This window comes from Branchiostoma belcheri, unplaced genomic scaffold (genome assembly GCF_001625305.1).
Source record: "Branchiostoma belcheri isolate BF01 breed outbred unplaced genomic scaffold, Haploidv18h27 scaffold5, whole genome shotgun sequence".
NCBI classification, from domain to species: Eukaryota; Metazoa; Chordata; class Leptocardii; order Amphioxiformes; family Branchiostomatidae; genus Branchiostoma; species Branchiostoma belcheri.
Window position 1 is genome coordinate 3,180,369 of NW_017804131.1, and position 13,887 is coordinate 3,194,255.

The window sequence follows — 13,887 nt, forward strand, 5'->3', positions numbered from 1 at the left end:
CACCACATGCAGGCAGCCAACTCTCCCTCATCACTGACCCCTAGCATTGGGAGTCAACTGAGAAAAATGGTTGCCATAAATGAGACCAGCTCCAGCCTTGTCTTGCGGGAAGACCCAGAGATCTACGAAGAAACAGACGGCAGGATATCGACACTGCTCGCGGAGTACAATCACCGTTGTAACGCAGGAGACGTCTCGAAGTACGACGGTGAAGTGTCCAAGGCCTTCAGAGAGTCTAGAATCGTGAGCGGCTACCTCACTGACGATAAGACACAGCAGATCGCGGTGAAACTGGAAGATGGTTTGACAGGTGTTGCGACCGTCGTCAGTCCCGGTGTCGGCACAGCTACTCCACAGCCAGCCCTCGCCGAACTATTCGCCTACTATGTAGACCGCCTGACCGGTATCAACAGGGTGCCAACAGTCGTGTACCGCACACTGCGTCTAGACACGCCAGGACTAACAAGCGTTGGAATTTTGGAAGATAACAAGACCAGCTTGAACCATTTCCGATTACAATCGCAGTCTCGTAACGAAAGTACAACAGGTACCAAACAGAAAGTATCGCCTAACTTAGGTTCACAGGTACTGAACGTCGTCTTGGTCGGAAACATGATAGACTTTCACAGTAAGGCTAATATCCATCATGAGGGTAATTTGAGAGGTTTCTTCCGCCATGAGTCAAGTTTCAAACACATGGAGAACTCCCGGCAGACCTTGCTGGATATGGCCGACATCTTCCTGTTAGACTTCCTGGTACATCGCCCTGACCGGAAACACTTCGGTGGGTCACACTACATAGAACGTTAATTAGAAGCTGCCAACAAAACGCATTACATTCTTTTCATCAAAAGCACTAAAAAAGGGGCCCACCATATTAAAATTAGAGTTGTTGAAACACTAACTGCACGTATACCTTGCACAAAACACCCGACTTCCCATGACCACAATAACAGAAGAATATAGCATTAAAAAAAATTGAATTTTCCACAGTAACACAACTGCACGTTTCTGATGAAGTGATGAAATCCAACTTTTTGGCTTCCGCAGGTAAGTCTGAACTCCGCCTGGTGTCGACAGGAGACGCCGAGGCCTGGTGGACTCACCCCAACATCTCCGTCTGTTCCGCCATCCTGAGATGCCCGCCCGTGCTGTACGAGACAGACTGGAGCCGCCGGCCGGACAGGTGCAACCGAACATGCGGGAAAGACGTCAACACCTACCTCAGCAACTGCCGCTTCAGGGAAAGCACCGTGCAGCGGATTAGAAGTGTACTGCAGGAGGGATCAACGCTGGGAGAGATGTTTCAGAGGGTGCTGAAGGAAGAGAAGGGTCTACCAAGTGTCATTAAAGAGGAAGCGAAGGGAATCATGGGCGGACTTGACGCCAGAGTGGAATACTTGATGAGTTATATCGACATGTGTGAAAATGAGTACAAAAGAGATGTTCTCCTGTAAGGAAAAATAGCTACTCAGGAGTCAGATGACGCGAAGACTTGAGTATGAAAACGTACCTGGTTTTTGTCACGATGGTAAAACGGGGGTCAAAGTCACAGTTCAAGAAGAAACGTGACCGTTGAGTTTGCTAACCTATAGTAGTCGTGAAAAACAAGACAGATATTTGTACGTTTCACATGTGAAAAGGTTACTCTAGTTACCTGATGTAAAACAACAGTCATATGAGGTAGACTTTCTGGCTCAGTGTGCAATCTTTAAGAGGAAGAGAAGCCAACGCCGTCACTAGTATGTGAAATGCGGCTGTTGTATGTCTTTATACAGCAAAATACGCATAGAGTAACATTTTAAAGATTACGTCGGACCAAAAGGGTTTAAAAACATTGGTCGGAAAAAGAGTAGAAAGTATAACGTTTGACATAAAGACTTTCGTCTGAAAAAATTGGACGAAAATTGATTCACTGTACAGGAAAAGTCAACGACATGAAATATGTGTTCCTTAGTATCCAACTACTGAACAGGATACCTTGCACTATAATTCATGTGAACATGTATTAAAATGCGAATTTAAAAGAACGAAGGATGTTACATCGTCATATATTAAACAAAATAATGCTTTCATATTCTATAATGGAAGGCATGATTTATAAAGTAATCTAAATCTACTTGATATTAGAGACTTTGTACAGCACGGGGTTTCTTACACACTGTGTTGGGTTTCATTGAAATATAAGCTCCGTCCTGGCCCATACACACATGAACTGTATGTTGTTGTTGTATGTTGGGAGGGAAGCTATCGTTTATGAGATAAAGTAGACATCTGTGATCCTAATATTTATATATTTCCTATGGGAAATGTCTGGCTTTAAGATGTGTAAAGGGCTCCATTCATGATGTTTCTATGCAGTCGTGCTATGTCATTTATAAAACTTATTGTAGGCTGATAGTATATCAGATTATATGCACAGATAAGAGATCCACCACAATGGAAGAACCTGCGCACTATTCAAACAAGAAGTCGCATCTTCATAGTGAAACTTGCCAATAAAAGAGCTCAAAAAGCACGTCATTACACATGTCCCAAGTATTTTTTGAGAACAGTCAAAAAATCAATGCGCGCGCGGATGTCATCCATAAAATGAAGTCGGTGTGGCCTAACTGTGATATCTGCCCTACATTGCTGGACAGAGTGATGCCGGCTACCAGAAAAACCAGTTCTTCTGGTGTACGTACGCAGTCACTCTCTTCCCCAAGCGTCTCAGGAACCAGAAGGCCATTTCAGATCAAACAGGTGGAACTATTTGACGCTTTACTGTTACTGTGGTGTAAACAGTAATAGACTTGCGCCCAAAGACATCTGTAGTGACGGGGTATAAGGAAAATCAAGGATTGACGGAAACCTTTCCAGACAGCTGCCAAATATCTTGAGGGTTCTTGTGACAGACAGGTAAGTCCAATCATGACTTCTGTCTTCTTATTCTTACATGCAGCTTACACTGTCCTCTCATTACATTAGTATCTTGGGCCGGGTATACTGTGAACTATGATTTTTTAAATCTTCTTCCAGAGACATGCCTCGAATATCTACTGTGTTGAACCGGATGAAGTGTTGCATCCTGGGATCGTGCCTAACGTTACTGGCGTGCCACATCCTGTTTGTAGTGCTGAAGCGTCTCGTACTGAGCCACCCCGGCTCCAGCCTCAGGTTCATACGGGAGAGAGACGGGAGTGTCTCCGGGTGTAGAGCATCGGACACGTCTCACAGGTGATCTAACATCAAAAACCTAAACTTCTTGTGAAAATGACTTATTGTGCAATTTGTAAAACATTGAGGGCTCAGTAAGTCAGTTTGTGTTGTGTTTACACCCAACTGAAATAGAAATTACCTAGTAATAATTATGCATAAAGGTTTCACCATATTGTTTTTCTAGTCTGTGTAACGCAAACTCTGCTGTCCGCGGCTCTAGTTGGGCCCTTCCCGCTTTTCGGGGGGCGGCGGGATGTTGGGAGGCGGGCAACCGTAAAAGCGATTTAATCAGGCTAATATTGTTTTTCTATTTTTCATTCAAAATCTTCTAAGAGTTCAAAATGCAGCTTCTGGGTCTGGACTGACTACACATGTGGTTTAGAATTATGTTCAATGAAACCGATCTAAGTGATTTTGAGTTGTACCAAAGTTATTCTTACGATACACTTCTACTGGCTGTAATGTACTTATTGTGTGCTGTACAGCTTGGAAAACCTGGCGGAAACAAAATGGCTGCTTAAGAATATCCGGGACATCAAACCGGCGAGTATCAACACAGCCATTGAGGACCCGGATGTAAAACCTGTTGGTTGCGGTATTTTCTTCTCTGCAGACTTAGAGCAGGTAAGAAGATACTTATGAATTAGTTGTAAAAGAAGTGATAAGGAACGAATTCGAAACTTCATTGTCTTTGTGTTGGCACTAGAACCTTATTCTTCGCATGTTCGGACGCCTGAAGGTTACATGTCCACACCAAAATCTGTACCTCTCTCTGATACATAAAAATCTTTTTTTTCTAATGACATGCAGGTGACAAGGACTGGTGACTGTGTTACAACAAGAGTTTCAGTCAAGTCAGTCTTCAGCAACCTCTCTCACTACCTGGTTAGTTACATATACATGAATACAAGTTATGTGAAGAAAATTAAACTGTTCTCCAACTCAGATGGACTTTCATGCTAGTATGAAATTATATATATCATAGTATGTCAGTGGGCATCATCTATAAAGCAACTTGAAGAAAAAAACAATTTGAAGAAAAAACAACACTGTAATGACAGGGCATTTTGTTTTCTACAATATCTAAATCTGCGTACCTATGGCCTGTTACACACTGTCAGGGAGAGAGCCACCTGAGGGAGATCAAGACCCACTACCTGGACCGTGTGCTCGGTACCGGCCTGACCGTCCCATCGTCCCTCGTCCTGCTGCCCTTCTCCGCGCTAGACAACGAACACGCCGCGGTCGTCAGGCAAGCTGTGGACTGCAACATCAGCGACAAGACAGTCTTTCAGACAGGAGTGACTGCCTACGTGGCGAGATGGGTACCAAACCTGGGCCCCTTCCCCAAGCTCACACCCAGCTTGGCCGACAGAATGCATCCTGACAACTTCTTCGCTTACGTGACGTTTCTGTACATCGCCAACTGTATGAAGTCTGGCTCCTATGCCACCTCAGACGACCGTTACTACGTAATGATTGATAATGACCGTTGCCTGTTGCCGGAGAGGGTTTTAGCCCTGGAAGTCCCGCTTCACCACAAGAAACGGCTTACGAGGATTGGCGATATCCTATTCCGTGATGGACACGTCTGTAGTACGCCGTCATATCTAATTCACCACATGCAGGCAGCCAACTCTCCCTCATCACTGACCCCTAGCATTGGGAGTCAACTGAGAAAAATGGTTGCCGTGAATGAGACCATCTCTAGCCTTGTCTTGCGGGAAGACCCAGAGATCTACGAAGAAACAGACGGCAGGGTGTTGACACTGCTCGCGGAGTACAATCACCGTTGTAACGCAGGAGACGTCTCGAAGTACGACGGTGAAGTGTCCAAGGCCTTCAGAGAGTCTAGAATCGTGAGCGGCTACCTCACTGACGATAAGACACAGCAGATCGCGGTGAAACTGGAAGATGGTTTGACAGGTGTTGCGACCGTCGTCCGTCCCGGTGTCGGCACAGCTACTCCACAGCCAGCCCTCGCCGAACTATTCGCCTACTATGTAGACCGCCTGACTGGTATCAACAGGATGCCAACAGTCGTGTACCGCACACTGCGTCTAGACACGCCAGGGCTAACAAGCGTTGGAATTTTGGAAGATAACAAGACCAGCTTGAACCATTTCCGATTACAATCGCAGTCTCGTAACGAAAGTACAACAGGTACCAAACAGAAACTATCGCCTAACTTAGGTTCACAGGTACTGAACGTCGTCTTGGTCGGAAACATGATAGACTTTCACAGTGAGGCTAATATCCATCATGAGGGTAATTTGAGAGGTTTCTTCCGCCATGAGTCAAGTTTCAAACACATGGAGAACTCCCGGCAGACCTTGCTGGATATGGCCGACATCTTCCTGTTAGACTTCCTGGTACATCGCCCTGACCGGAAACACTTCGGTGGGTCACACTTCAAAGAACGTTAATTAGAAGCTGCCAACGAAACGCATTGCATTCTTTTCATCAAAAGCACTTAAAAAAGGGGCCACCATATAAAAATGAGGGTTGTTGAAACACTAACTACACGTATACCTTGCACAAAACACCCGACTTTCCATGACCACAATAACAGAAGAATATAGCATCAAAAATTGAATTTTTCACAGTAACACAACTGCACGTTTGAGAAGAAAACTTATCCTTAATCATTTCTGATGTGGTGATGAAATCCAACTTTTTGGCTTCCGCAGGTAAGTCTGAACTCCGCCTGGTGTCGACAGGAGACGCTGAGGCCTGGTGGACTCACCCCAACATCTCCGTCTGTTCCGCCATCCTGAGATGCCCGCCCGTGCTGTACGGGACAGACTGGAGCCGCCGGCCGGACATGTGCAACCGAACATGCGGGAAGGGCGTCAACACCTACCTCAGCAACTGTCGCTTGAGGGAAAGCACCGTGCAGCGGATTAGAAGTGTACTGCAGGAGGGATCAACGCTGGGAGAGATGTTTCAGAGGGTGCTGAAGAAAGAGAAGGGTCTACCAAGTGTCATTAAAGAGGAAGCAAAGGGAATCATGGGCGGACTTGACGCCAGAGTGGAATACTTGATGAGTTATATCAACATGTGTGAAAAGGAGTACAAAAGAGATGTTCTCCTGTAAGGAAAAATAGCTACTCAGGAGTCAGATGACGCGAAGACTTGAGTATGAAAACGTACATGATTTTTGTCACGTTGGTAAAAACGGGGGTCACAGTTCAAGAAGAAACGTAACCGTTAAATTTGCTATCCTGTAGGAGTCGTGCAAAACAAGACAGATATCTGTACGTTTCACATATGAAAGGTTAGTTACCTGATGTGAAACAATAGATAGATGAGCTAGACGTGCTCAGCGTGCAATCTTTAACAGGAAGAGAAACATACGCCGTCACCAGTATGTGAAATGTTGTATGTCTTAATACAGCAAAATACGCATGGAGTAACTTTTTAAAGATTACGTCGGTTCAAGGAGACTTTGAATTCCTTTTCGGAAAAAGAGTAGAAAGTAGAAAGTTTGACATAAAAGAATTTCGTCTGAAAAAAAATTGGACGAAAATTGATTCACTGTATAGGAAAAGTCAGCAGCATGAAAATGATACCTTGAACAATAATTCATGTGAACAATTATTGAGTTGCGAAGTTAAAGGTATGAGCGACGTTACGTCGTCTATATCAAACAAAATAATGTTTTCATATTCAATGGAAACGATGATTTATAATATAATCTAAAATCTACTTGATTAGGAGCTCCGTCCTGACCCATACACAAATGTACTGCATGTTGTTGTTGTATGTTGGGAGGGAAACTATCGTTTATGAGATAAAGTAGACAGCTGTGATCCTGATATTTATATGTTTCCTCCGGGAAATGTCTGGCTTTAAGATGTGGACAATGTTCCATTCATGATGTTTCTATGCAGTCGTGCTATGCCATTTATAAAGCTTATTGTAGGCTGATAGTATATCAGATTATATGCACAGATAAGAGTTCCACCACAATGGAAGAACCTGTGCACTATTCAGACAAGGAGTTGGCATCTTCATAGTGAAACTTGCCAATAAAAGAGCTCAAAAAGCATGATCATTTTGGGCATGAAATAAATGTCTGAGTTAACGACAAGTGTTGCTGCTTGTTCCAGCTCCATTTTCGCTGAACATTGAAAGTGGTTTTATTATTACCTTCTAGGACCATAGCGGTCAATCAAGCTAACTATTAGGTAAACCGACGCATCATCCACCAACAAGACCCCGTGGTTATAATATTATCCAAGCTTGGGACATTCTGGCACTACGGGCCAAAGTAAATCATTGCTCTGTTCCTGTCGCCCTGCATTAAATCAGTGTTTAAAAGGTCCCAAACCAAACAGGTACGGGTACATTATTGATAAGGAACATATAACCTAGAATGTGAAATCATGTTCCGAATGCAACTGGGTATATACCTGATTACGTCGCAATTGTTAAGCACAGGTATTACCTTTAATAGGTAATTTGAAATTTGGGATCTTCCAGTTGGCAAGTCGAGCGACTTGTAATGACTGTAGATTGCAAATCGATGGCAATTCACAAGAGGGCGTTCCTAAAGTTATCAACTTAAACCTTCCACATCAGCCCCCGCCTCCCCCCTGTAGCTAAAGTTATTATACTAAGAGCACGGGAATGCGTTTCGCACCAGCGAGCTTCTACATTTTCTTATCATCAATTTTTACTCCCCGTGCGAGAGATTTGACAATTGACCACCCGCCTCAAATAATCTGCTCCAGTAAATTGCAATAAAAGGCCGTAAATTATTAAGTGGCGGGTATCTCTCGATAGCCGTAGATGTCACCACGTACTCATTCCGCTGTGCTATCTCCGGCCCAACATCGCAAACACAGCATCCCGCGAGAACACAACAGCGCAGAGATACCAAAGTAATTACCTGTTCCTGCCGTGATAGCTCATCAAATCAATTTGTACATATCCGTGATTAGATAATCCTTTCTAATGGCACAGAGGGAATCGGTCTGTATGCATGCAAATAGCTTGATGATAATATTTAACAAGCGGGAAGTTTAGGGACCAAGCTAGTTTTAGGAATTGAAATTGCTAACCCTTGACTGACTCTGTTTGCTGTACCGGACCCTGATTAAGTTTTTTGCCTGAGTGCGTCTAACCCAAACAAATTTAGAATAATGAAAAAAAAGCATCCTCTGTATTGAGACAAGCCTTTGACTACCATTAATGCATTAATGGCCTCTCTTGTCCATCAAAGATATATCTGGATTTCAGTCACACTCAGGAACCTTTTTTTCATAATTGACATCTCAAAAAGTTAATGTGAAAAGACATCACGAGAAAAATCATTCCTTCATCCTTTTATCAAAGGTGTAGTCCGACTTGCTCAGTGACACGTAACTGGCCATTATCCCGCGGACTGTCCGAAGCGTTATTACAATAGTGGAGGATATGGAATGTGATGGATTGGACAGAACAAACGGGGTTCCATCAGGACGTTTGTCACGTAGCTCACGTCAGGAAATGATCCAGGCTCACGTGGAATGCCATCTATTTACGTGAAGTTATAACGTCCGTTTCAAAATCACCGCAAATAGTCACGGACAACCTAGATTTTTCATCTGAAAAAAAAAAATATATATTTTCTCTTCCGAAGGTGAAGTTTGGAAAACAAATATTGGATATTAGAGTTCGTTTCAAAATCACCGTAAATAGTCACGGACAACCTAGATTTTTGCATCTGAAAAAAAGCTATATTTTTTCTTCCGATAGTGAACTTGTAACAAATGTTGGATATTTTTAGTCCTACCATGATGTGTTATCTGCGTTGAATTGTCACAGAACAGATGAATTGCCTGCAAAATTGTAAAATATCGTCTTTGGAGAATCTGACCACCAGGAATGAAAAAAATCTGGTGTACAGTTTCATGAGACTACGAGAGCAGCACTATATGATACACAGACTCACAGTACAAGTCAACATTAGTTCAGATGGTTATAAATCGACGAATTATGCATTACAAGCTATCTCATTCGCAGCTTATTATCTAAGGCTAATAACAATGACAAAGACGTGAAACCATTGGTATGTCATTATCTACATGGCTTTTTGCTGGCTTCATAATTATGTTTTAAAAAAGAGTTCAGTAAACCCTTTTGTGTTATATATTACAGTCGAACTCTCTTCCTGTCACGCTCACATGCTTACATGCCGCCACTTTGGTGATAACTATAGCGTAGACATCAGGTGGAACGTACATCACACTTAGTCATCGCGCACTTAGTAGTCATATACCCGCCTGAGCTACTATTTAGAGCATGTGTTAATGCCGTGACGGTCAAGGTTGTGTCTAGTTGACACTTGACATTAACGCGAAGTAAATCCTAGCACAACAGCAGCGGGTTTTACGGTCCAGCAATCTGTATGCAATGACTATTTTAACATCGTAAAATTGGATCGTCGAGAACAGACTAATCTAGTTTGGGCTCTCAATGAATACATGTAAGCACTTTTGCTGGTACAATGGTATTGGGAGCGAAATCTTTCATGTAGGGCTCTATGTGTTTTCCAAAGGGCATGACTTTCATCCCATGGCGGGGATAGGTCGGGGTCTGCATAATCTGGTTGTTCTAGCCACTTTACCGACCTTCCCCGCTGCCAGGAAATTCACTTCCGCGTATGAAACTGTCCCCCGGGCTCAGGCAATGAGTCGTTTCTGTGAGAGAAAAGTGCCATTACGAGAGAGCAGCCCGCCAAAAACGCCTACGTGTGTAGACCTCCGGCGTACGAGGGGAGCCTGTTCTCCATCATGTCATAACGGCGGTACGGACGTGACTTGAACCCGAGCCAAACGTTATCCGCGCGCGATCGGCGGGGAAGGAAGGGGACCGTGTTGGTACGATAATATCTGATTATGTGCAAATCCGGCTGGGAGGAAGAGAGCTCGTAGACTTAAGCTAACGTAGACAACATTAGGCCACTAGAAGAGAAATTGCACAACAGGAATTTGAATGGAAAGTTATGCTGCAAGAAAGAAAAGTTGGTATCGCCCGAAACAATAAAACTTCTGTTGAGTAGATACATCCGTCATATCAATCAATAGTCCGTGCTTATAAACCTGCATTTCTCCTCTGGTTTCTCAGTGTCACTTACAAAAGGTAGTGGATGCTACCTGAAACGTCTGACCGTTTCCAAAAGCATATCCAGTTGCTTGAGTAACTGCTTTTTGGCGGTTTTCTGTGGTGAATATTTGTGTTCAACAGACTGGCAGTGGTTACGGGCAAAGTGTTGATATCGACTTTGTGACCGGCTGACTCAACGTCTGGAACAGTCGCTGGGAGCAGATTCTATCGACTGTCGTGCGGCAGAAGCGCGGATGTCAACCCGGGGATGTTCGGGACATTCATCTGAACAGTTATGGTGTGAGGAGTAGCTGGGGTCTCTACATTATCCTGAAGCAATTATTAAGAAAAAACACTACTTAGATGGGCTTTTAAAAAACATCACAAACTTGTTTCAGTGTCGTGATCGCTTGCGGCAATGAGAGCTTAAGGACAAAAAATGGGTCTTCCGGAAAAGCAATATCTCGCAGCGGCGCTACGTGCCTGTGACAGTTAACATCATGCCTACCAGCTGCTTCAATAGTAGTTCAAATAACTGCTGCGCATGTGGGTAACAAGTAATACTGTACGAGCTACAGCAATTGTGACATGAGTGATACATACATACTTCCGAAAGGGTTTGTGATGATCATCATACGAAGCAATCTTCTCGGGTTCCCCGGAAGTAAATGAATGACTTACCCCCGGCGGGGAAATTGTCTGGACCGAGTAATAGCTCCGGTCCAGGTGTGACCAAAGGTCAACGACCCTTGCCCCCATAAAGCCGGAATGGGACTTGCATCATATCAGGTGGCGAGCGCCCTCCCGTGGCCTGTTTACAACTCAGGGGAGTCCGGAGATCTGGACCATTCTTTTCCGGGCTTGCGGTGTTTGGCGGGATAACGCGGAAGTAAGCTACACGGTCAATCACTCTACCTGCACAACTCTCCCAGGAACCATCGGCAGGAAGTAATACATGGTGCGGGGAGAGGTGGGAGGAAGTCTAGGGGGAAGGCTTTAACATCAGTCCAAGGAAGATAAGGAGGCTTCATTCGTGTGTGAGTACCCGGGGAGCGGGTAGGCAGTACGCGGCTGCGGGCAGGCGGTGGTCAAAGGATCATCGCGCAAATGAATTGCCGGTGGAAGCTAGACGAGTCGAGCCCATTTTCCAACCAAGTGAGCAAAGCTGTCTGTATGTAAAAGTAATGTTGTCGTGGGGGTGAACAGGGGTCGGTCTGTTCGCTCGGATCGTAAATGAGACCCGTTGAAATGTTGGCCGGAAACCAACGTAATACCAACCAATAATTCAGCACCACCAGGCGCCCGAGGTGGAACACACCGCCGCTGACGTGCCAAAAACGTTGGGGAGAAGCAAAAATGAGGCACGCTGTGGACTAAGTGAGATAACAAACAACTGAAACAGAAGGATCCTCATGATGGCCTGACCTTTGCGACAGACGTGACTCAGGTGGACGTCTTCGCGGCAATCAGACGAGAAACTGGCGCTGATTCCTCCACCAAGTCTCCCGGCATCAGGTGTTTGATGAGGCTGTTACAGAGGATTACTTTCATACCAACGACCTGTCTTTTTTTTCTCGGAACCGCGGTGGTTTCTTCGTAGCGAGCGAGGTAGAGCGGAGACGTTAGGGCTCTGAAGATCTGAGCTGAGACCGAAACAACAAGAGATGACAGTTCCAGCGAACCAGATGAACTCCTGCGCACTTCTTGCGATATTGCCGGCGTTTTCTACCATCTTCGCTCTGGGTAAGTAAGCCATATGTTTTTATAAACATTACCAAATGGCTTCCTGCATAGATACTTTAACCCTGATTTGCACAACAGTCGCATTCAATCAAACGATACATATTCCTTTACGTTTTTCTATTGTCATACAGTATAGTACATGTAAGTACGTCTACCGCTAATATAGCCACTTATGAATACAGCCAGCCAAACACATGAACAGATCATTACGTAAGATGAGTATTGTTGTGGTCCAAAGAGCCAAATAATCTATACCCCAGGGTGTCTGATGACATCTAGTAAGGAAATAATCAAATACAACAGACAATTTAGCAGCATGATTGCCCACGACCATGAACGTGGACCCATGTAATAATACCTTTTGGTACCGGGTGTGACACAGAGTGTAACGTTACAATCCGTCACGCCGGACTGTGAAAGGTTCTGATCCCGGGTCCCCTGGGTCTGTCTAAAACAGGTTTTATCATCGTGACCGGGACACTGCAGGGGGAAGACGCACTCGCTAATACCCATCTGCCTTCTCCCCGGGGAAATATGATTCTGTTACCGTCAGCCCGATAGCTTTGACTCGCCGTCTGGCCAACATTCACACATCACACTACCTGTGTTTGTAAAACAAAAACCATATGTTTCTCGTTGACGAACTTTCTTTCCCATTTTTATTCCATGAATTGCTATGTAGTGTACATCTTAAATGTCCCAAAGTGCGTATCAAAATGTATTTGACGTTTCATTTAGTAATTCAGGTCTTTTTCTTGGAGTTGCAGATAGTATCATTTCTTCCGTTATGCAGTGTCAAAATAAATTGAATTAGCTGAGCACAGATTTGCCGTCCACAAAAATAACAAAGGTACGAGTAGCTATAGCAGGTATGTTTCATATGGTGATCGTTGTTTTTCTCACTATGATACGTTCTGAATGATGTCCTCATCACTGCTCTACTCCTAGTGTTAATGGAACTGTGTTTGTGCTTTTACTAAATTAGTTTTGTTCAGTGTAAGCAACATTGTTGGCATATGAATTCAACAAGTGAGCACTTTAAGTACATGATCCTGCTCAAATATCAACTCAAGATCTCTAAAAATAAAACAAATCGACATTAGTCTTTATTCACGATCAGAGAACAGTTAAAGTTTATACTTCAAAGTTTAAGAAGAAACTTTAGAACACATTAGCTATTACGTTTCAGCTTAAGATCATAGTCATTACGATCTGACGACATGTTTTCATGTTTGAGTCAATGTTTTATATTTTGGTTCTCATGAAATGGCTAAGGTGTCAGGAAAGGTTGTAATAATGCAAAGATATGTTAATAATGTTTACCTTCGCATATGGGCTGCTCTGTTAATTCTTACTCAAACACATTCATATATATGGTCAGACAAGAGTCTCCTGCTATAAAATTGCAACATGATGTACCCCAACACTAGTCACCATGGTAACAGACAGTCTGGTTCAGGCCATTGACCTTATTGGTTTGGAGAAGAAGAGGAAACTGAGCAAAAAGAATATGTTTTCCTTCGGTAAACATAAATATGTTGTAAACACGTTTTGTAAGAGGCAGACGTGAACAGGTGTTACGCGTGTTGCCAAGCAATCAACAACAAATCAGAGATGATGTCTGATGCGTTGAGGGATGTTACTTCAGGAGAGTAATGGAACAGCTAATGACAGCAGCTGCCATGTAGGCTCACAAATCATGTTATGTTCCGGCGTGGCCAAACCTTATTTTCTTCTCTTAATCAGCTCAAAACACGCCGTGTCTGTCCTACTTTACAGAAAAGATGCCATTCAAGTTTCTTCATCGTCAGCACGTCCAAGCACTTTTTCAAATCACAGAGCTAAATGTCC

General features: G+C 43.9%; 1 protein-coding gene and 1 pseudogene across 1 annotated transcript; both read left to right on the forward strand.

Annotated features, from left to right (window-relative positions):
* LOC109480140 overlaps positions 1-1,659 on the forward strand; it is a 3,852-nt pseudogene extending 2,193 nt beyond the window's left edge.
* A 1,366-nt stretch (positions 1,660-3,025) lies between these two features.
* Positions 3,026-7,263, forward strand: LOC109479657. The gene is made up of 5 exons (XM_019781645.1): positions 3,026-3,219; positions 3,687-3,825; positions 4,012-4,086; positions 4,323-5,601; positions 5,892-7,263. The coding sequence occupies exons 1-5, from the start codon at positions 3,026-3,028 to the stop codon at positions 6,296-6,298; spliced, it is 2,094 nt and encodes a 697-aa protein (XP_019637204.1). The 3' UTR covers positions 6,299-7,263.
* The last annotated feature ends 6,624 nt before the right edge of the window (positions 7,264-13,887 follow it).